General features: G+C 40.4%; 2 protein-coding genes across 2 annotated transcripts; one reads left to right on the top strand and one right to left on the bottom strand.

Annotated features, from left to right (window-relative positions):
* Positions 1-64: 64 nt before the first annotated feature.
* Positions 65-5,135, top strand: LOC119738464 (NADH dehydrogenase [ubiquinone] 1 alpha subcomplex subunit 6-like). Its single transcript, XM_038213364.1, has 3 exons — positions 65-227; positions 3,485-3,600; positions 4,421-5,135. The coding sequence occupies exons 1-3, from the start codon at positions 98-100 to the stop codon at positions 4,547-4,549; spliced, it is 375 nt and encodes a 124-aa protein (XP_038069292.1). The 5' UTR covers positions 65-97; the 3' UTR covers positions 4,550-5,135.
* A 5,023-nt stretch (positions 5,136-10,158) lies between these two features.
* LOC119737860 (soluble calcium-activated nucleotidase 1-like) lies at positions 10,159-19,959 on the bottom strand. Its single transcript, XM_038212489.1, has 3 exons — positions 19,008-19,959; positions 12,592-12,795; positions 10,159-11,275 (listed from the first exon to the last, which is right to left on the bottom strand). Exons 1-3 carry the CDS (start codon positions 19,942-19,944, stop codon positions 10,905-10,907), a joined length of 1,512 nt encoding a protein of 503 aa, XP_038068417.1. The 5' UTR covers positions 19,945-19,959; the 3' UTR covers positions 10,159-10,904.
* Positions 19,960-21,671: the final 1,712 nt, after the last annotated feature.

The following is a 21,671-nucleotide window of genomic DNA, read 5'->3' as shown; positions in this document are numbered from 1 at the left end:
GAAGAAATGGTTTCGAAAAATCGCAAAGTGGTTCGTACTGCGCAGGTGCAGATCCAAAAATTGTGAGCGATTTCTGTTTTTACTGTCACAAATCAACATGGCGTCTCACATGGCTAGAGCGGCTGCGATCGCGAAGCAAGTAAAAGTGATAACCAACAACCCAGAGGCAGCCAGAAGAAGGGTTATTCAGCTTTACAAAGCCTGGTATCGAGAAATACCAGAAACGGGTAAGATTAAGCGATTTGGGTAAGGTTGGGAGCAGTTAACGAATGCGTTTGCATGGATGGATTTTGATTTGGAACTGCTGTGCTTGAGAAGTTCAGTGGAAGAGGGCGCTGTTTAACATTTCGTTAGCTAGAAAAATCTGCACTAGGCCTATCCTTTGAATGCTCGGAACATAGGCCTATACATAACAACATAAAAGTTTGGCTGCCATAGCAGTGGATATTTGGGCCCACCATTTTTCTTAATCTTACTTAGTAAACTTTGAACAAGTCAGACATGTCAGAGAGGCTTTCTTTGATTGAACGACATATTATTAACCCTAACTCCCTAGGCCTTTTTGCTAGGATGTAGCCTCAGTCCTGCATAATCCTCCAATTGGCCTCATGGAAAAATAGCATATACTATAGGCCTAGCCTCAATCCTGCAAATTCCTCCTTTATTTCTTGAATATGGTCCATGGAGGGATGACCACTGCCTGAATCCTGCAAAATCCTCCGGCTATGTCTGTCAATAGGCTGAGGCAGAGGCAGTGACATTCTGGAGCAGTGCGGAGGATGTCAACAAGTATAATCAAGGACAAAATTTATGCACGGCTGAGCATAAACAACACATGGTCCGGCCCAAGACCTTGACATAGTGCGTACTCCGAAATCAGCAACGCACTTTTGCCATGTAACCTCAATCCTGCAAATTCCTCCAATTTGCAAAAAGGATTTTGGAGGATTCAGGGCGGTTAGGGTTAATGAACGACAATTATTATTGGCATAATTTTTACAAAAATAGGAAAGATTTCCATATAAGAAGTTCACTAATTTTCCTCTGTATTGACTAACAAGCCCCCAGATAGCAATTTCATGACATCAAAGTCAATTTGAGCAGTGAGAAAATACATGTACAAGCATTTTCTTAGAAAACACTTAGAATTTTTCAGTCCAATCTCATAGGGTTTGTACACAGGGTGTTGAGTGAACTTCGTATATGGAATTCTTTCCCAAAAATACAACTTATAGAAAGCCAGCAGGTTCTAATTTTGTTATTAAGAGGGTAAGTGTATTTTTAAAGCATAAATGAACTGGGTCTGCAGTCGCAATGTGGAAATCACTTTCAAAATTTCGCCGAGTCAGTTTCCAAGATGGTGGCTGTGTGGCCTATGTTTACGGAGGCAGTCCAGTAAACTGGCCACATTATGGGGCTCCCGTCACAGGTACCCATTTATACTCCTGGGTGGAGAGAGGCAATTCTAGTAAAGTGTCTTGCCCAAGAGCATAAGCACCATTTTCCCCGTCATGGTTCGAACCCACGTACCATGGCACGTGAGTCGAACACCGTAACCATTGGACCACAGCGCTCCATGGTATTGGGTTGCTCTTTTCCTATCTTTTTTTTTTGGGGGGGGTGGGGGTGGGGGGGGCATGTGCCATTCGGTCTTATGTTTTAAGATTAACTCACATCAGCTTTGCACTCTCTTGCAAGTGGTAGAATTTTTTTTTGAAAAGAGGGTGTCCAAGTTGCTGAAATTCCATTTTGTCATATTTACTAATAGTACAATGTACATTTGCGTGAAAACAATAGGGCTGCCAAACAATGAATAGCCCACAGCATGTCCAAAAGGTGCCAAGACAGTGGACACCCCTAAAACCCTGGTTCGAAGGAAAACTCAGTTAGGGATTTTGATGGGAACTCGGACTTCAGGGGTTGATTAAACACTTACATGTAAGACCAAATCATTGCCTAGAAATTAGGAGAATTTGGGGGTTTTTTTTAACATGGCTCAGGCATAAAATAGGGCTGATTTTGTCTTTTTGCATTTGAGCTCTCAGTTTTTGCTTGAACATGTGCTTCCGAGGTAGTCAGTTGGACTCCGACTTCCAAGGATGCCTAAGTGACTTTGAAGATCCATGAAAAGCATTGTATAAATATGACAACACGGGTATGAGATGTGGCCTGACAAACTAAGGCAAACACAGCTGAATTATGAACTATGTACATTGGATTGATGGAATCCTAGCACACATGTTGAGCGCGTGCACAGCAGCGTGCCTGATGAGTCACGTACTGCAAGATGGCTCAATTGTTATCGCACACTGTGGCTTTTGCAAACACTGCTATTAATGTCATTACACCTACTAGTTGTAAACTTGGACAGTATCGAAACGGTTTCTGCATGAAGGGCACTTGGTCTTTTCCACTACTGGGTGGCCTTTTTAATGTTATAAATAGTGTTAAAGAAGACTTTGCTCTCTGGTAATGACCCAGATGTATCACGGTTATCTTGGAAGAGTCAGCAGATTAAATATGCCCGCCCTGGGACCCCCCGTGGAGGTCAAATCCAAAGGCTGTCTGGTTTAATGTCATACAGGTTGTCCTTCAAACGTAGCAAATTTTTGGAAACATGATTGTATGTTAAGGTCATTAGCCTACTTTTATGTTAGGCCGAAACAAATTTTGTGTGTACGATAAAGCTGTAAAAGTTCTGTTTGTCCGTCGGTCTGTTATACTTCCTTTGTTTACTTTAGGTACCTTTAGCCGTATTCTGTTGATTAACCTTTTTTAATTGTTTAGTTAACCAATAACACACACACTCACAAATGTAGGGAAGAGTTTTGGTAACACAATTATGCAACACTGTCATTTATTTGTAGGTCTCAGTTACTGGGGAAAAAACGTGGCACTTTTAAAACAGAGGGCTTTGTTTAACCCTAACAACCTCTTGCTTCTGATAATCGCAAAATGCATCCGATTGGCTAAAACAAAATGTATAATAAGATCCAAGTCATTGTAATAAAGCAGCTAGCGGTTTGAGGGAAGAGGCCCTCCTTCACTTGGAAAACTAAAAGTTATCCCTTTCAATGAACTTAAGGCCAAAAAAAACAAGATAAGTTGGTCTCTGGTCAGCGCGCGCGTCGATTTTAATCATGCAACATTTTTTCCAAAATGTTCCGCGGTAGCTCCAACAGCGCCCTCTATTGCCGCACCTCCTCAATTTTTTTTACCAAAGAGCACCAAGGAATGGGAAATTGCACAAAGGCAAATGATCGGGAGCACCAAGGCAAATTATGGAGGACACCAATGTACATGAGGACACCAAATAGCAAAATAGTACCCCACCTTGTCTGTACAATCCAAGCTTGAAGAAAAAAAAAAAAAGCCGAAAAAAAAGCCGCGTCCCCACGTCAGTTCCGGAACTTTGGTCTGAACAGAGACCGAATATTATTTTTTTTTTGCCTAACTGAGGTTTTTTAATATTGTTTCTCAACAGTGCGACAATTCCAGCTGGACCTGACGGTGAAGCAGTGCCGTGTGAAGCTACGAGAAGAGTTCATGAAGAACGCCCATGTTAAGGATCCCCGGGCCATAGATCTGCTCGTTATCAAGGTTTGTACAATTTTTCAAGTCTTACCCCCCCCCCCTCCCCAATTGCTTACATACAGTATTTTTCATTTTCTATTATTTCCTCCATTTTTCAGCATTATCTTACACATGATTTGTTCACAGACGCACGTCAAATGACCCGACCATTAATTTATCCCACCCAAAATTTCAAGCTGACAATAATTAATCTCTCGTTCTAAGTTTGTTGTCCTTTTATGGCAAAGAATTCGGTCCAGGATCTTCCCCCGAGATCAGTACAAGGGTCAACCTTTCGATGAAAGTCGGCTATTTGAACAACGCCGATAACAAAATCAGTGGCACGCTGTATGCATTTTCATGCCTCTTGTTAGTTTGAGATTAAATTATGGCAGTACTAAATAATAATTGCAGGGGAACTGGTTTGTGGCGGAATCATCATGTTTATTTAGATGTTTGTAATAATCACATTATAAGAGTTTGACTTTCAACTTGTCCTTCACATCTTCACATGTATCTTGTGAATATTTAGAAAAGTACAAAAAAAGTGGAATACATTGATTGAAACAGAAATATCATAATAAAAAATCATACATTTTATTTTAATGTATTTGTGGTTTTAATGGCAAAGTTTAGGATTTGAAAATTTGAGTAGTGTAGTTGAAACCATCATGAGTCAATCACAAGTTGTTTCACATGTTAGTCACGGGTCAATTCACAAGTCCAGTCACAACTAACAGCGGATGAACTTTCACAGGGATGCCGATGTCACAGTTTATTTGACTAGTTCATTTAAATGTTATGGTACTGAAATTTTGGGGGGTTTTTTCGTATTGTTTTGTTTCAGGGCAAGATGGAATTAGAGGAAACCATCTGCGTTTGGAAGCAGCGAACCCATGTCATGCGGTACTTCAGAGAGTCGGAGAAACCGCCCAAGACAGATTTCTTATCCAAATTCTACGAGGGGAAAGATTGATGAACTGCAAACTGACAACCGTTTTTATTGAACTTTGGAATAGAATATTAAATTTTATGACAACTTGTTGTAGATTTGTTTTGACGTGGAATGTTCCCAGCTTCAGAATGACATGTGTCTTTGTTGTGCTGTGATTATTGATCTAGAGGGTATGAAGATTATTTTTAAGAATTGACTTGTCTTGGGCCTATTACACGGGTGCGTGCAAGGCGCATTGTATATGAGGTTAACCATTGTACAATGTACATGTGTTTTTACAGACTGGACATGTGGCCGTTCTCGACCAATGAAATGACAGTATCCAAGCACATGGTATAACAATACCATTTGATTACTTCACGATGTTGGACTTCAAAAAGATTCAAGAAACATCTGCATCCAACCAGGAAATTAGGGAGTACACAGTTTACCATGTTTACTGCAAAATGTTTTGTGAAAAACTCGGTTATTTTCAGTGCGTTTTTAATTGAAGTGACAACAGTTAAATTGACTGTGATATGTATGCATGTTCATCTCCATTGCAAGGTTTGCCAGAATTTCAGCTGTACAGAATAAACTATATTAATTTCTATTGTTGACACAAAAAGATGGTTTTGTTGAGAGAAGTTGATTTTCGTGTCTGAACCAACTGCAGTCATTTGGTATTGTTTAGCTGGTAAGTTAGTGAGGCAGATAGGGGCAGTAATTGGGCAAATTGTGCCTTTGATGATACAAGCATTGAATTTGGCACACAGAGTATGTCTAAATAAGAAAGATATTTAGCTATATGGCCATCGCAGATTTGTCTTTTGAAAAAATATAGGTAGAATAACAAGCAATTTTCAAAATGGCTGCCATTGCTTGTTACTCTACCTATATTGTTTTCAAAGGACAAATCTTATTGGTTGCTCTGTGTCTTGGCTGTGCTGCCTGTTCTACAGTTTGCTTGGCCTACTTCTCCTGCACACTCCTGCGTCACACTTAATGCAGCGGTCTACATTTGTGTATTGGTATGCACTAAATGTTGAAATTATTTACCCCCGTGTCATATGTCAACCTGACAATCTATACGCTGGGCGGTATCAGACTTGAAAGGGGCGCCATTTTTTGTCTGTTTTCAGACTACGAAGTTAGGCCGTGTCCGAAACGGGCTTCCAGAGCTACGGCTACGTCTATTGTCAGCGCGTCCCCGCGTATTTTCAATGGGCGCAGACCTAGACCTAGCTCTAGACAGCTGATTCGGATGCAGCCTAAGCTCTTGTTGATATCAAAACCAAAGAATCTGCCCCTGGTTTTTTTTTTGGGGGGGGGGTGTGGGGTTTTTTTGGGGGGGGGGGGAGTGTTTGATTGGGTTGACTGCATGAGACCAAAATATCTTAATATTGTCTTAATATAAGGGTGGCGTGATACTTTGCAGCCAAGGTTAAAAAAGATTGAGATAAAGATGACCCAATAATCAGTTTACCAGAGTTATTTGTAGTCGTCCTTGGGACGAGACCTAGTCCCGTTTCTATAAAAAGCTTAAGATAAGACCACACACAACAAAAGAGTCATATGTATATACATATATAACTTCCCACTGCCCTTGCTGCTCAAGCAAGCGAATACTTCGTCCACAACTTTATATCTGAAAAATTTGAAATGAATTGGGCTTGGCTTTATTTAGTAGTGACAAAGTTGGATATTAGTCAATACAAGGATTGTAACTGCATGATGAAAGCTATTTGCCCACAGGGATGATGAAATGTTTATTGGTCACAGTTGCTCCACGTGGGGTGGGGTTGGACATTTGTTTGGGTGGGGATTTGTGAGGGTGGGAATGTTAGCTGTGATGGGTTGCAAAGGTACATGCATCCCCCCCAAAAAAAACAATTTCACTAAAACCAACGTACTCCTCCCGCCCCCCAATAAGGCCATCCTTAAATGAACACTTCACACACACACACTGCATAAAACCAAGCTCTGTATCAAGACATTTGCACTCCTAACATGTCTTTATTTTCAGGTGTTTATAAAATTAAAAACAAAAGCAAGAAACAAATTGGAACGAAACATCTCTGGAATGTGTAAGGTAAAAGTATCCATTTGCATGTTCATATGGAAATGCAGACAATACAAGTATGATGTAAAGGTATGTACTGATATGAGATATAATTACAGAGTTCATGCACAAAACTGGAGAACATGAGAACATACGTATACAAATGCACTGCCACGCTTGCATGCATGTTTCAAGTTCAGGCGCGCACATTTCTGCAACCCTATTGGTTGAAGTAACATTGGGTCTGTGGGTTATTTGCATGGAAACACCCCAGTAATGGCCTCTTATTACAAGGTTCCCGGCGACTCTGGAAACCAGGGAAAACCTTGACAATGAGTTTCCATTTGGGGAAAACCATAGAGCTGTATATATTATACAGCTCTATGGGGAAAAGACCAAAAAAAACTGGGGAATTTGACAGTGACCCAGAAAGGGAAGGGTTTTCACCAGTTTGGCATGTGCGCATCTTGTGCCATGTGTGTCCAAGTTATGTCCATTGACTTACTGGTTAGGCCAAAAAAAAAGTCTCCGGTTTCTGGTATGCGCACGCGTCGCCGTAGCCATGTGCGTCGGCAAAATGAAAAAAAAATGTCAATGAAAGATGATGTCTCAAAACCGCCAAACTCACTGGTTTGACTGGAATTCTGCTGCTGCGCAATTTCAACGTGTTTTTAGATGGGGTTATGATCGAGAATAAGCTTTGTGTGGCCTCTCTGGACTCCCATATATTGCATTAAGTTTAGTCGGGCACCATTTGCAGTCATCAGCCGACATTTGAAGCAAAAAAGTCGGGTAAAAAAAAAAAAAAAGCCGCGTCGCCGCACCACTTTTTGGACAAGCTCCATACCAGAAACCGGAGACTTTTTTTGTTTGGCCTTAGGGTGGCTTTTTTTTTTTTCATTGTTTGTACAGTGTGAATATTACACACCTCTCCAGACAAAAACAATTGGCTGTGCTACACCTACACCACCTCTTGACTTCCCAGCAACCTTGTTAAAAGTGAAAACATTTCTCATAGAATTTTGAAAATTTCTCAGGGAAAACTCGGGGAATTTTGTTTTCATAAAGTGCTGGGAAGTTGGAACCCTGTTATTAAGGTCGCACTCATTAGTTTGGATATGGCCATCTTCCTGACTCCAATGCAAAGTAAAATTAGGACTATCTTTCTTCAGGGATCGGTATATTTCATGCACAACATCCAAACATATACTTTCCCAATTTTTTGTTAAATAGAACATTGAGTCGTATAAGAAATACTGTTTCCCAATTTTTTTTTAAATAGAACATTGAGTCGTATAAGAAACACTGTCTTATAAACTGTTGAACTCATATTTAACAGATTTCCAGTGACTCACAAGACTACTCACAATAATGAAGTTAGGTGCCACAGAAACAAATGCCTTCATTAAAATGATGCATTGTTCTTAACACAAGCCAAAACAGAATTTTCTATGAAAATGTTTAGCAGAGAATCGTAATTACGTTGATCTACCGTGTTGCTAAATGTTAAATATTGGACAAGTTGCCACAGGGATCTACATAAGTCTTTGGCACAAAGAAAGTTAAACAAGATAACCTACGTAATGCAACTCACAAAAACCGTTGTTAAATATCATCACCTTTGGCCCTTATTTTTTCTTACAAGAAACAATCTCACACCATAACTGCACTGGGTAACTTATAAATAGCACATTTCATTTTTACAAAATATGTACAACGCGTACCAAAATATACAGCTACAGATGCGCTTCAAAAGTTAAATGTGTGACTGCAAAGAGGACTGGTTCAAACTCTACCTCTTAAATATGGGCATGACTAGAATACAAAGCCCCTTGAGGATTTTTTTTAATCAATGCTCAAAATGTGTAATAAATAGACTTGTACACAGTCCAGCAGTTGTCAAATTACTTCCATCTGCACGGCGAGATGCCATGCCACCTCCTGTGACCTAGTCTTAGTTCAAGACAGATTTGTAATTTGTTATTCTCACTTTCTCACAAAGTCCCACAAAGAGGGCGCAAACTAAACTATCCACTCGCACGAGCTTACTGTCAATGTCCGTACTGGCAGTTGCCTTTTGTCAGTTTCAATTTGAGAATAACCGTGTAAGTGAATTGTGTTGATAACACCCAGTAAGGCCAAAAAAAAAAAAGGCTTTTTTTTTTGGCCTAACGGCAAATTTTTTTATGGCTGGCATGGGGGAGAGACACACATCTAAAATCCAGTCTTGAATAAAGTCTAGTTCAGACCTTGCAACAGTCAAAGAACTGACACTCTATTATGCATTGAAAAAAATGTATTGGTCGTTGTAAAAACAAAACGCAAAGTGGTCTGATTTCTTAAAATTGTATTTTTAGTCTGCCAGATCAGATATGAAACCCGGATAGAGGACACTGCATGGAATCCTTCGAGTATCCGTTCCACCACCGACAAAAAAACTTATCCGAGATCAAACAACAGCAACACGTACATATCAAGCGGACAACTTCTAATTCAATTAGCCATGGCTATCTCGCTATCAAACTACTTGACTGATAGCAAGTAACTTGTTACAAACGTTGTGTCGTCGTCAGGACCAGTCCCCAAAACCAAACACTACAGAAACAGACAAATTGTCCACTGCCTCTGTACTGTTTACTTAATGCTATAAATGTCAACAACCTCATCGGTACATTTAAATAGACACGTTAGAATACCGGTAGATACCCCAGGTCAAGTTTGATTTTCAAAGTCAAGTTTAGTCGAGTCAGAAAGAATACTAAAGAGGCAAACTTTACGCACAGGTTCCCTACCAAATATATGGGACAACAAGATATTTCATGTCAAATACTTTATTTTAACTTAAAGTTTCAGGAAAAAAGTTAAAAGATTTTGCAGCACATAAATATACGACCATATAAATGCAAATGCGTAAGAATAATATCTATACTTCAATAAACTTTGTTTTTATCAATTTACAAGTTTTTCACACTGATTATGCTACAACATAAAACCTAAAGAGAACACTATACATTAATGGTAAAAACAAAATTATAAACAACTCACTTTCATACACTTATCAAATTTGGTGGGAAAGTACTGTACTTCCTATAAATCAAGTTTGGGTTCTTTTCACTATTTTCTTCGGGATTTTCACGTTGCCATGTGCCCTCATTAGTTATGCAACGCAGTACTATTCCCCCCCCCCCCCCCCCGCCCCCCCCCCCCCCCCCCCCCCCCCCCCCATCGCATGAAGAAAATGCATGTCATGCTATTGGAGTGCACTGCCCTCGTGGTCTGGAGCAAAGGATTCATGGTCTGTGGGTAATTCTGCGGCCATGGTGCGTGTGCCTTTGGGCAAGGCACTTTGTCACTCATTGCTTCTCCCCACCCAGGAGTAAATGGGTACCTGTGAGGGCAGAGATGGTTATTGTGAATGATTTTAGCTGCTTTGGTGGAAATGGCAGCATTGAGCTGTATACTCCCCAGGGAGCTGAGATGGTATTTGGAATGTTTCATTGGCCCAATGAGCAGGGTAATACTACTGCGCCAGGAGTGTCATTATGTGACAGACATGGCGCATCAAAAAATCTCCATTATTGTTATTATTAACAGTAATGCAGTACCGCATTTCTAAAAGTTTGCAGCTTTTTTTTGGTTTCTCTCTTTTTCTTTCCTATCCATCTATCTCCCAATAACTTCAAGCTAATTATATGTTACTTCAGCAAATCTGTCTTCTAAACTTTTTTTTAACATTTTCACTCTCAATTGGAATACAGAATACTTTAGAAAGTCTGTCTTAATTTTGCCAAACAAAAACTTCTCCATTGCACTTTATAATACAAAGACAAAAGGCACTACAGCTAATAAGGCACTCCTGGTTTTTTTTTTTTTGCAATTGTACAACAGCGTGATTACACTACGGGCCCAAAAATGTATGATTGTCACAACCTTCAATGAGGAAAAAATTTTTAACGTCATATTTATGCACAGTTCCTTGCCCAGTTTGCCGAAATGAGTTCAGGCCAATTCAAGGGATGAAGCTTAACCTTAAATTTTCTAATTTATATCGCGCTAACTTTCATTTTGGAGTCACACTGAGTCAAAAAGTATTAAGCGTGACTTTAATCGATCCAAATAGATTTTAGTTTAAGATAGGTGAACTGTATGCATATTTTTTCATTGCCTCGATTGTGAAGTCAGTCCAAACAACTGCAACATTCGACCTCTCGACAAATTTGACGTGTACTCGAACTGTTTCACACTTTCAAATCTTACGAATACTTTGGTTTGGCGCGTTTTAAGAGAAGCAGTTTCAAACGGGGTTTAAGAAAAAGCACGATTTGCAAGAGACATTCAAATAAACTCAATCCCCTCATATTTGATATCCGCGAATTTGGTGTCGGGAACCAGCGTCTTTCCATTGATGTTAAACACGGTGTAGTACGTGGCGATCTTTCCCCGGTCCTCTTCCGTCTTCAATGCCACTATCACTGTGTCGCCGGTACCCGGCACAAACTTGAACGACGAGAAGCCGCGGATCTTGTTGAGGACGCCGATGCGGTTGATGCGGACGTCCGAGAAGTCCAAGCTGCATGAGATGAGGAGATTGGTCGCCCGGTGTTCATCGTCGGCTTCGGTGTAGCGCTCGGTGCTGGCACGACGGGGCATGAAGAACCAGCGCTGGTGGACGTCGCTCCACACTCCAGACTCATGGATCATGTAACCTAGAAGGATGAAACAGGAAGGAAGTGTTTTCTGCTGGTACCCTTATATCAACCATGACGACAGCACATTAAGTACATCTATGCTGGTACCCGGCATGAGCATGAAACCATATCTCCCCCCCCCAAAAAAAAACAACAACTAATGTCCATGTATTTCAAGCTCTTTTATTGCATTTACAAATTCAAATTTGACTTCTCCACATTAAGTACACTTTTGATTTATCAGGTGATTCGGACCAATCCTTATGCCAGCAACCACAAACTCTAGAATAGTCCATGGTGTCTTTGTGCCATTCTCAATCGTTGTGAACAGTGTATCAACCCACCCTCTCTGGCTGGCAATTTCAACAAGGCCAACCCAGCAGTCAAAACATATCAAGTGGCTGTTTGTAACAGTTGAGCGCGCCCTTCTGACATAAAGAAGGATTGACTGGTTTTGATTGTTATGAAACTTAATACAGCTACGCCTTGGCTGTAGGAGATTGATAAGCCAGCTGTGACTAGCAGTTACCAGCTTTTGTCTGTTGATGGAATGTAACTGGTCACTGTGCCTATGGGATATGATCTGACTGTTGGTGATTAGCCTGCCTCAAAGGCATGTAAGGGGAAGGGGAATAATTCTTGACTGTTTGTGACAGATAAAAATGGTTTGTCTTTTGTAGAGCAAGGTGTGTCAAAAAAAGGTCGGTGTGGTTGCATCCAAAAGAATGATTTATTAATAGCTCTCCACTGATACCTTAATTGCACTCCTGAGGTATCGGATGACTGAGCGCCATTGTATTCAAGGTTGCCCTTTGCCTTTGAAAGAGGTCTTGCTTTAGACCGAATCGTTAGGCCAGCTATTTATGTTGATTTGCATATTTCCGGTCAATCCGGTCAGTGAGCAGTTTGCAGCGGTTTGAATCATTGTCAGGTGTCAAGGTTGGTGTGATTTTTGAGGTGGCATTGGCCAGCAAAATAATACGCGTCCCTGTGAACCGTGTCGGCCGCCCTTTCAACACACTGTCCACAGTGTCAGTGCATTTTTTGGACAGCTCATTTCACTGCTCCAAATCAGCTATTAGGTCGTGTTTGAAGCCGGCATTTTAGCTATGGCTACTGTCAGCATGTACCCAGGCACGGGTCCAGGTTTGGATGGGGGGGGGGGGGAACTACCAAAGAGGCATCTTTCTTCATTTTTTTTCCGATTTCTTCCAACCTAAGAGAGGTTTTAACCTAACCGCCCCCCCTCCCTCAGATCCTCAGATTCACCACTGGTACCCATGTAGTTGTAAATGTCAAAGACGTAGACATTAGAGATGTGGACACAGCCTTACCTGGATAGGGATATCCGGCCTCGTTCCTCATGGCGTTGTAGTTTTTCACCCAGCTGACATGCCGGACAGCCCCCTGAGAACTGACCACTTTGACCCACTGGGGATTCAGGTTGACCAGCTCCCCGGACGTTGTCGTCCATTCCTTGCCCAGGCCGCCGACAAACAGGGACTGCTCTCGTACAGCCATCCATTCGCCTTTGAAACCTGAACGACAACAAATCAGAAAAACAAGAAGTTTTTCATTCATGAATCGTTTAACCCCCTCTTTGTGGGAAGTCAGTATTCAGAGCAATATGTAAAACACTTTAGAACCCTGCAGGTTATTTTTTATATTAAAGTGAAGGGATAGGAAGTGTTTAAATAACTGTGTCAAACAGAGCATGCACACACACACAAATACAGCACTGAGGAGAGCAGTGAAGCGTGACCGAATCTCCCTGCTTGCCCTGAGCTTAAACCAAATAAAACATCTGTGCAGAGATTTGAGGTGTTATCCATACTCCACAGAAAATATTACCTTGAAGGAATTTGAAGTGTTGTGTTAATTCCATAGGCAAAAGTGGGTTTTTGTTGTTGCAAACTTTGATGGGTCAATCTATGTATAATCCCATCCCAATGTGTTTGTGTTTAGAAAAAGCCAATCCTCCAGAATCTTCCAACATGCAGAAAGCAAATGGCACATTTGTCCTTTCTTACAGGTACTTCCAATGGGCATCAAGTAGGGATATGACTTTGCAATACTTGTTGTAAATGTTTAGCAATTATTTTAAGATCTCAAAAACGTTTAGCCATTTCACAAAGGCTACTGTGTACATATCCATGTACCAGGTACTCAACAGTTTATTTAGTCAAGAGACCCCGCCTATTGAACAAATCTCATTTTACCCCCCCCCCCTTACAGCTTTTGGATCGCAGCTCAGTGATGCATATTAATCCCTCCCTCCTGCTTCGCCATCACTTTAATAAACAACACCGGTATATGGCAAGTCATGCGTACAGAGACATTGTTAGTCTATCCGTAGCCCCGCCTTTTCCTTCACAACTTTTTCTTTTCGAACAGTTATGGTCATGGCCAAGCTATACAAATTCACTTGAAAGCACAACTGTACTAAAGTAATGAAGCCATGCCCATGGGGTGGCATACCGTTCCACAATCAACAACACCTGTTGAAGCATATTGCAGACTGCCTAGTTTTCACAAACTTTTGTGTTTGTGTTGTGTAAAAAATATCGAAGTCTTCGCAACGTTGGTCTTTTGCCAAGACTGGTGCAAGGTATTTACATGCACACGTACATGTACAGGGAACAATGATTTTGTCAGTTATGGGCAAGTCCATGGAATTTCATGTACAAACAACAATGCCAGAAAGTTCAAGAGTCCAACCGCCACAACAAAAACATGGATATCATTTTGAAGCACATTACCTGTATTTTATTGAAATATACTTTATTTCTAACAACGTTCAACTGCTTCTTGCAATTGAAAAATTAAAGCATTGGCGCAATACAAAAAAATCTATTTTTTTCTGAGAACATTTCACACCATGGTGTTTTGAGCCATTTTCTACCACAGCGAAAAAGTTGGATATATAATTTCTTTTTTGAATCACTGTAGTAACTAAGGCCAAACAAAAAAAGTCTCCGGTTTCTGGTATGGAGCTTGCCCCAAAAGTGGTGCGGCGACGCGGCTTTTTTTTTCTTTTTACCTGTTTTTTTTTTTTTTTGCCTGACTTTTTTGCTTCAAATGTCGGCTGATGACTGCAAATGGTGCCCGACTAAACTTAGTGCAAATTTATGGGAGTCCAGAGAGGCCACATAAAGCTTATTCTCGATCATAACCCCATCTAAAAACAAGTTAAAATTGTGCAGCAGCAGGATTCTAGTCAAACCAGTGAGTTTGGCAGTTTTGAGACATCATCTTGTATTGAAAAAAAAACTTTTTCATTTTGCCGACGCGCATGGCTACGGCGACGCGCACGCATACCAGAAACCGGAGACTTTTTTTTTTTGGCCTAACTGATACATTTTATCAGAATTAAAGTCCTCTTTATGATTTTAACTATAATAATGCACACTGATGAATTGTCCAAACTGTACGTCTGAGCTAGGAAAAACGCATACCGGGTACAAGTATCTGTAATGTTATCTGTAAAAAGTGAAAACCTTTCACTTGGTGAAAGTTACGATTTGAACAACTGAGCTCTAAATCCGGTGTTTCCGCAATAGAGAGAGAGACATCCAAACTCCCCATATTCAACAACCAGTCCTTGAGAATATATTCATCTCTGCTTTTAGATGAAAAATTGTGAATAAAACATTTCCACCACAAAGGGTTTTTGCCTACATTTGCATCACATCTGCCCACACAAAAGCAGATGTGCCCACTGCAATCGACAAGCTCAAAGGGGTTTAAAAGCTAATTCATGTGGACGTGGCCAGGCAGTTTCTGTTTCTAATTTCAAGATAAAAACAATCTGCGTCATGCATACAAGCTTGGCATCAACACAAACTTTATTTTTTACTATGCTGTGATAAATGCTGTGCATATGTACATATGTACTCCCAAATTCCAAGGTAACAGAATTTATTCAGGACGGGATTAATTTTACTACTTAAATACCCACTCAGATATTAACAGAGGTCGGTTGGTTTGTTTTATCAAATGTCAATATGTTAATTGCTATTGATCACCCAATTAAGCACACCTGCAGGTTATTTGCATTGCTCTAACACTATTGACAGTCTCTCCTGCAAAATTGGCCCAAAATTTGTAAAAACATTGTTCGTTTGTTTGTTTGTTTGTATGTTGTTTCCCTCTTTCCAGCTGCTGCATTTTTTTTCCAAAATGGTTTTATTGAAACTGATACTCATATGCACAATATTGATTACTCACATACTAGCCATCAACCCCCTAGGCCCTTGTTGCTTACAACCATCCTCAATCCTCCAAAATCCTCCAAAATTTTTCAACTCCGCCTAAATTTTTCAAAATTGTCAGACAGTCCTGCCTCAAAATGCATTCATCCTCAATCCTCCAAAATCCTCCTCATCCCAAAACTTTGCACTCGTGTTTAAATGAAGGATAACCAACGCCAAATCCTTCAAAATCATCAGACAGTCCTGCCTCAAAATGCATTCATCCTCAATCCTCCAAAATCCTCTTGCGTTTCATTCACCATTCATCCTCAATCCTCCAAAATCCTCATGTGCTTCAATCACCATTCATCCTCAATCCTCCAGAATCCTCATTTGATTCAATCACCATTCATCCTCAATCCTCTAGAATCCTCCAAAACCGCCAGGAGGATTTTGGAGGAGTGAGGTGGGTTAGGGTTAACCCCAGCTAGCCTAATCCCACCAAAATCCACCTACTGGTTTTGTTGTTTAAAAATCTGAAATGGAATTCCACGACTTTACCAAGACAAAATCAACTTCCCGTGCCTCCTTGTACGGTAAAACAACAAAAATTCCATGACTTTCCATGACAGCTGTAAATTGTCCCTACATGGTACATTATTGTACAAGATTCAAGCTCATGGTGACGAGTGCCACACGTTTCTTGCAGAATATTAGAGTTTGTAGGATTCAGAAGGTTTCCTAGCAAAATCTGACAACTGTGACTTGTAATTTTGATGCACTCCCTAATGCAGTTGTCTTCCAAGAGAGTGATTATGAATAGCAAACTACTTGTAAGTTGTGCCTAACTAACAAATAAACGTTGTTTGAAGTAAGTCATTCTTAATACTTGAATGGCCAATTGCGAAGTACCAAGGTAACAGGGACAGGAAAAATGTCAAACTTTGGACCCTAAATTGATAGAATGACAATGCTGTGGTTCAAGCGAATGGTTTTAGATATCATTTTAGTTTAATTCAGTAAAACATGCTGTTACTAAGAATATTTCTAAGCCCCATTGCATGATTGGTACAAAAATGAAAACTCTTCAATGCATCCAGCCACTCCTGTGTGTCATTACCAGTAGATATTGCTTTGCCCAGCGTATGGGACTTTTCCATCAGGGCACAGTTGTTCAAATTTCAAAGTCTATTTTTTCAACATCTGCATTAGTATACGTGTACTTGTTGAAACGGAAGTGGTCGTGCATGAACTTTCATTTTAAAATACTTGTTTTATACCTTGTGCAACAGATGGGACTCTATTAATTATTATTTTATTTTTTTTTCAAATTATAAGGTGGATTGTTTAAATTTTAAAAGCTTGTTTTAAACTTTCACAGTTAGAATTCATCTGTTTGTTAACCCTAACCCCCTAGTCCCTTTTTGCTAGGAAGTTAGGAACCATCCTCAATCCTCCAAAATCCTCCAAAGTCCAACAAAATTTTGCACTTGCTTAGTTCAAATGAAGGATACCCAGCGCCTCAATCCTTCAAAATCGTCAGACAGTCCTGCCTCTCAAAAAGTCTCAAAATGCATTCATCCTCAATCCTCCAAATTCCTCCTCTTCTTCAAACACCATTCATCCTCAATCCTCCAAAATCAACCGATACTGAATGTCCATGGGCCCTCAATCCTCCACAATCCTCCAAAATTGTAGGTTGCATTCATCCTCAATCCTCCAAAATCCTCCATTACTGCCCAGAGGACTTTGGAGGATTGAGGAGGGTTAAAAGAAGAATCTTAAGACAATTTCCATTAAACTTTCTTTTATCATGCCAGTATCTGCCCCAAATGATATCTTCATGAACTGGAAAAAAAAGGAAGAAAGCAATCTAGGACTAGACTGTATTATCCCTCGGTCTAGTCAGGATTTCCTGATACAACATGTAGAAACTTTTGTACATTACATCACCGTTTTGACGAAGTGACGAATCTGTGCACACAGATGGAAAACCAAGATTTGAGCTGCGTTTGAAGTTGGTGGATTTTTCAATTTGCAGTTTTGTGTAGATTTCTCCACCAGAATTGAAAAATATATAACTGAGAGTCTGAGACAATAGCCCAGGAGTTAAATAGCCAAAAACAACTCTCTCTGTTCATAAAATCGCGTTTAATTAGAAGATATTATTTACTAAAGATATCCATCACTTCGTCAAACGGAAAATCTACTTCTTCACAAAAAAGAGGCATATGTTTGTACACAGCGCGTGCGCATATATAAAATGTATACATTTTAGAACGCAGATGTGTCACTTCGTCAAAACGCAAATCGTGGAGGCTTCATATTTCTAAATATAGCACACGTGTAAAATCAATGAGACTTTGTGACACATAGAGATTCATCACTTCGTCAAAACGCAAAACTTAGCGTGTAGCACTTTCAACACTTTGTGCAATTAGCGTAATTATCGAACGATGGAATGTTGTGTCTCGAAATTTGGTTGTCACGTAGAGGACATCATAAAATGTTAGAATATCCAAAAATCTCAGATTTCAGAAAATCTCGGTTTTGGACGGATGCGTCACTTCGTCACTACGTCACTTCACAAAACAGTGACGATTAGTGCACAACTCAAATGGTACAAGCGTCTACATGTACGACCTGTGACAAAGTGACATTTCATTTATGGTAATGTCTATAACGTAATGATGTTGAAATTGTCTGCCTGATGACTTTCCATAGAATGTACTGCAATATTTTATGTAGTATTTACACTGTCGGTACATGGTGTGACGTATACAATGTAACCATGTTTTCTTTGCACATCTTAATGACAGTTTCTACTGACATAAACTCATCAATTTAATACTTGGGCTATAATTGTAGCATACACTGAAAAATTACTTGCATTTAACCAAATATAAATTGCATATTGTTGTAGGCCTATAGGTTTGTCGGAATTCTATGTGGAAATAATTTTGAATGTGTATAAAGTAACTTGGAATATACACAGCTTTCTTTGAACTTGTGGATTTAAATTGCGAGGTTTTAAAAATAACCATTAAGCTGCTCCAAATAATATTTTTAATTTAATTTGAGACATGGAAACAATCTGAATATTATTAAATACAGTATTCATCTCCAAGTACCAAATGCTTTCGAGTACGAGTAGCAAAAACTACCCAGGAGTACTATGGAAAGAATATTGCAATCAGACGCCACTTCAGGGATTGTGTACAAAGTCTATGGAGAGTCATGAATTTTTTTTAAGTATTTCCTAAAAGTAAAATTGGAAATGACTCTCAGTCCCAGGTTCATGTTTTGTCGTCAGTCATTGCAAAGACCTTCATTGAGATGATACCCCCCCCCCCCCAGCGGTACCCATGGTGTTTTTACTTTTGACTAATCCAATCCATTGATGTCCGACATGTGTCAACAAAGGTCTGACATGCATGCACGCCCGTACGACACACGCGGCTGGAATTGTACACTGTGTGTGGCACTAGAGAAACGTGTTGCTGCCCATGGTCAGATAGTCAGATCGATCTACTGGCAAATGCCCCCGTCTGACTGCTTACCCTTAGTATTTCGGCCGTCTCCATCAGACAGAATGGTCCACGGAATTACAGCGTTATCGACGATCTCGTAGATGACCCCGGTGCGATCGTCCACTGCGTACAGCTTGCCGTTAAACGTCACCAGCTCCGAAAGTTCCATCCCCCTTCCTCCTCTGGAAAGCTGCGATTTCAAGGCAGTGGGATCTTTGTCGAGTTGTAAGCTGACTTGGTCGTGTAACGAGTTTATGCTCAAATAGCCTTTCAGATAATAACCCACCCACGTGTTCTTTTGAGAGTCGGATTTTGAATCCGTGTCTAAATCTGAAATCAACCCGATTCGATATCGCACTCCGATTAATGTTCGCTCTGGCGCTGTAATCGGATAAGTTTTATTGTAAGGACTGCTTCCCAAGGCTGACATAAAATAGTTCTTCCCCAAGCCACTGTGGTTTGTGCTGAAGTTCCCGCTTGTCCCTTTCGGACTAGGAAAAAGTAAGAATATGAGGAATAAAATGAACATGATCACCGCAAGGGCCACGACCCGGGTCCTAATTCGCAGTGCACTGATTCCGCCTGCTTTGACCGCACCGAAATTCGACAACAGAGACCCCGACGACGAACGGCCACCTCCTTCCACTGCCAAAGATTTCCACTCGTTTGACTTCGACATGGCGTTTGTCCTGTTTTTACTCCGGTCTTGAACACCTTCTAAGGGTACCTGCAACTTCTTGACGGATTTAACGACCCCTAAATCACTGTTTTTCCTGGGTTTGCGTTGCTGGTGGTGGTTTTTGCCGGCATTTTTTAGTCCAACCCACACAGCCACACCGATGTACAGCCACGTCAGGTTGGCAAAGGCAGTCATGCGGAGCACCCGACGACACCAACGATATCCATTCAGTAAAACGTGCAGTGGATGCATGGTGCCAGACTCGAAAACCAATTTATTGCTTGTCATCGATATATTTACTGTGTTTATCACTGGTCCCCGCGCCAGGTTCGTGCTGTCACGTTGAAGCATGCGATAATGACTGATCCAACTAGGAACCATTGCTATAGATGATTCGGTACTGTGATCGATGTCATCGGTTTTCAGTTCAAAGTCCACACAGTGATAAAGAACGAGCCACGAGGGCGCTACAACGTTTTGTTGGACCAATGATAAAAACAATCGCTGAGGCGGCTATTTACAAACTTTCCTCGGACATCACGTGTCACACCCAATAATCTTCAAATAATTTTAAAAAACACACACACATTTGTTTTTCAAATTGCTGTTTGTATTTTATAAGTGCAACCTTGCATATGTTGCCTTATTAAGTTCTACATGTATAAAATATGCCCCATCCTCACAGTTTTGTATGAATACAATCATATAGGCCTGCAAAACAAACAAAAACACAAATCAACAGACGAACAAATAAATAAACAGAATTTTTCCTTTCACGTATTCAAATGAAATCATTAGTTCAATAATACGTTTTCGGCTTTCTGGTTCTGGTACATGTTGAGTCGGTAAAGTTCACCCAAGAATATCACACCAACTTTTGACCTTAATCGACTCGCATGGAGTGGATGTGGAAATGACCTTAGTAAATTGCCTTTTTTTTAGTTGTCCATGAAGTGCTTGGATGCATCCTTGAATGCAAGTACATGTGTGTCCTAGAGTTGACGAAGTTGGCTGGCAACTTGTACCATTCTGTAATGGTTCTCGGGGGGGGGGGATTTCTGCTTCCTTTGTTGCATGTCGTTTGTACAATTTGTGTTGGTGCCCCCTGCTATTTCTTGTGTTTAAGGTGAGGTGCTCAGGCAACCAGCTCGTGTTTGATTTTGTAGAGCATTGATAGTCTTTGTATCTTCCAGGTCTCCCCGTGCACTTGAGGTGCTCCACCATGCTTTACCATGGAATATATATCTTCTCAAGTCTGAGTTTTTTTCATTAGTTTTTTCATACCATGCGCCTTCTCTTCCCACTTGCTTTCAACTCCCCGTGCTACTTTCGAGTTTTATCCCGAAAAAAATCTTTTCTAAAATTGCCAGCTTTCTCGCATACAGAAGTTATTCCCTTTGAGAAAGACTTCAAAGCAGAAAAAAACCCGCCCACGTTTATAGTCATGGAATATTGACCTTAAATTTCGAATTATTTGCGGCCCGACAGTTATAATTTCAGAGGTATTGTGCATTATTGACGCAAAAAAAACTACTAAAAAAAATTAAAACGTATTTTCACAGGGTCGAAACCGTCCAAAATGAAAAAAAAAGTTTTTCCGTACAAATTGAATAAAGTGTTCAATGTATTAAAGGAGGGAAGAAATCGAATATTTATAAGTTAAATAGCATTGATGGAGCAACTTTATAAGGCAAAATAATGTTCAGTGTGTTCCTTTGATCATCACAAGGTTATCCGATGAAAATGCTTGACCCCTCTCTATACATTTCCTGATATTTTCCTCACCTTAAAACGTGTTCAGTTTGCGAATGCGCTTGTAGCGGCCACGACATGCCTTATTATCATGCTGGGGTCAACTTGCGAAAATTTGGAGAGTAGCTTGTGATATAAAGAAGTTCCGTCTGAGCCGAATTTCATCACGGAGCGCGGACTCGGCAGCCGCCCAATCCAATTCTTCAACTTGGTGTGAGGAGGGGGGTGAATGGGAAAATAACTTTGCACAAAAGAACAAAGCT

This window comes from Patiria miniata, unplaced genomic scaffold (assembly GCF_015706575.1).
Source record: "Patiria miniata isolate m_02_andy unplaced genomic scaffold, ASM1570657v1 HiC_scaffold_3, whole genome shotgun sequence".
Lineage (NCBI taxonomy): Eukaryota > Metazoa > Echinodermata > Asteroidea > Valvatida > Asterinidae > Patiria > Patiria miniata.
Note: the sequence above shows the minus strand (reverse complement) of the source record. Positions and strands in the feature narration are given on the sequence as shown.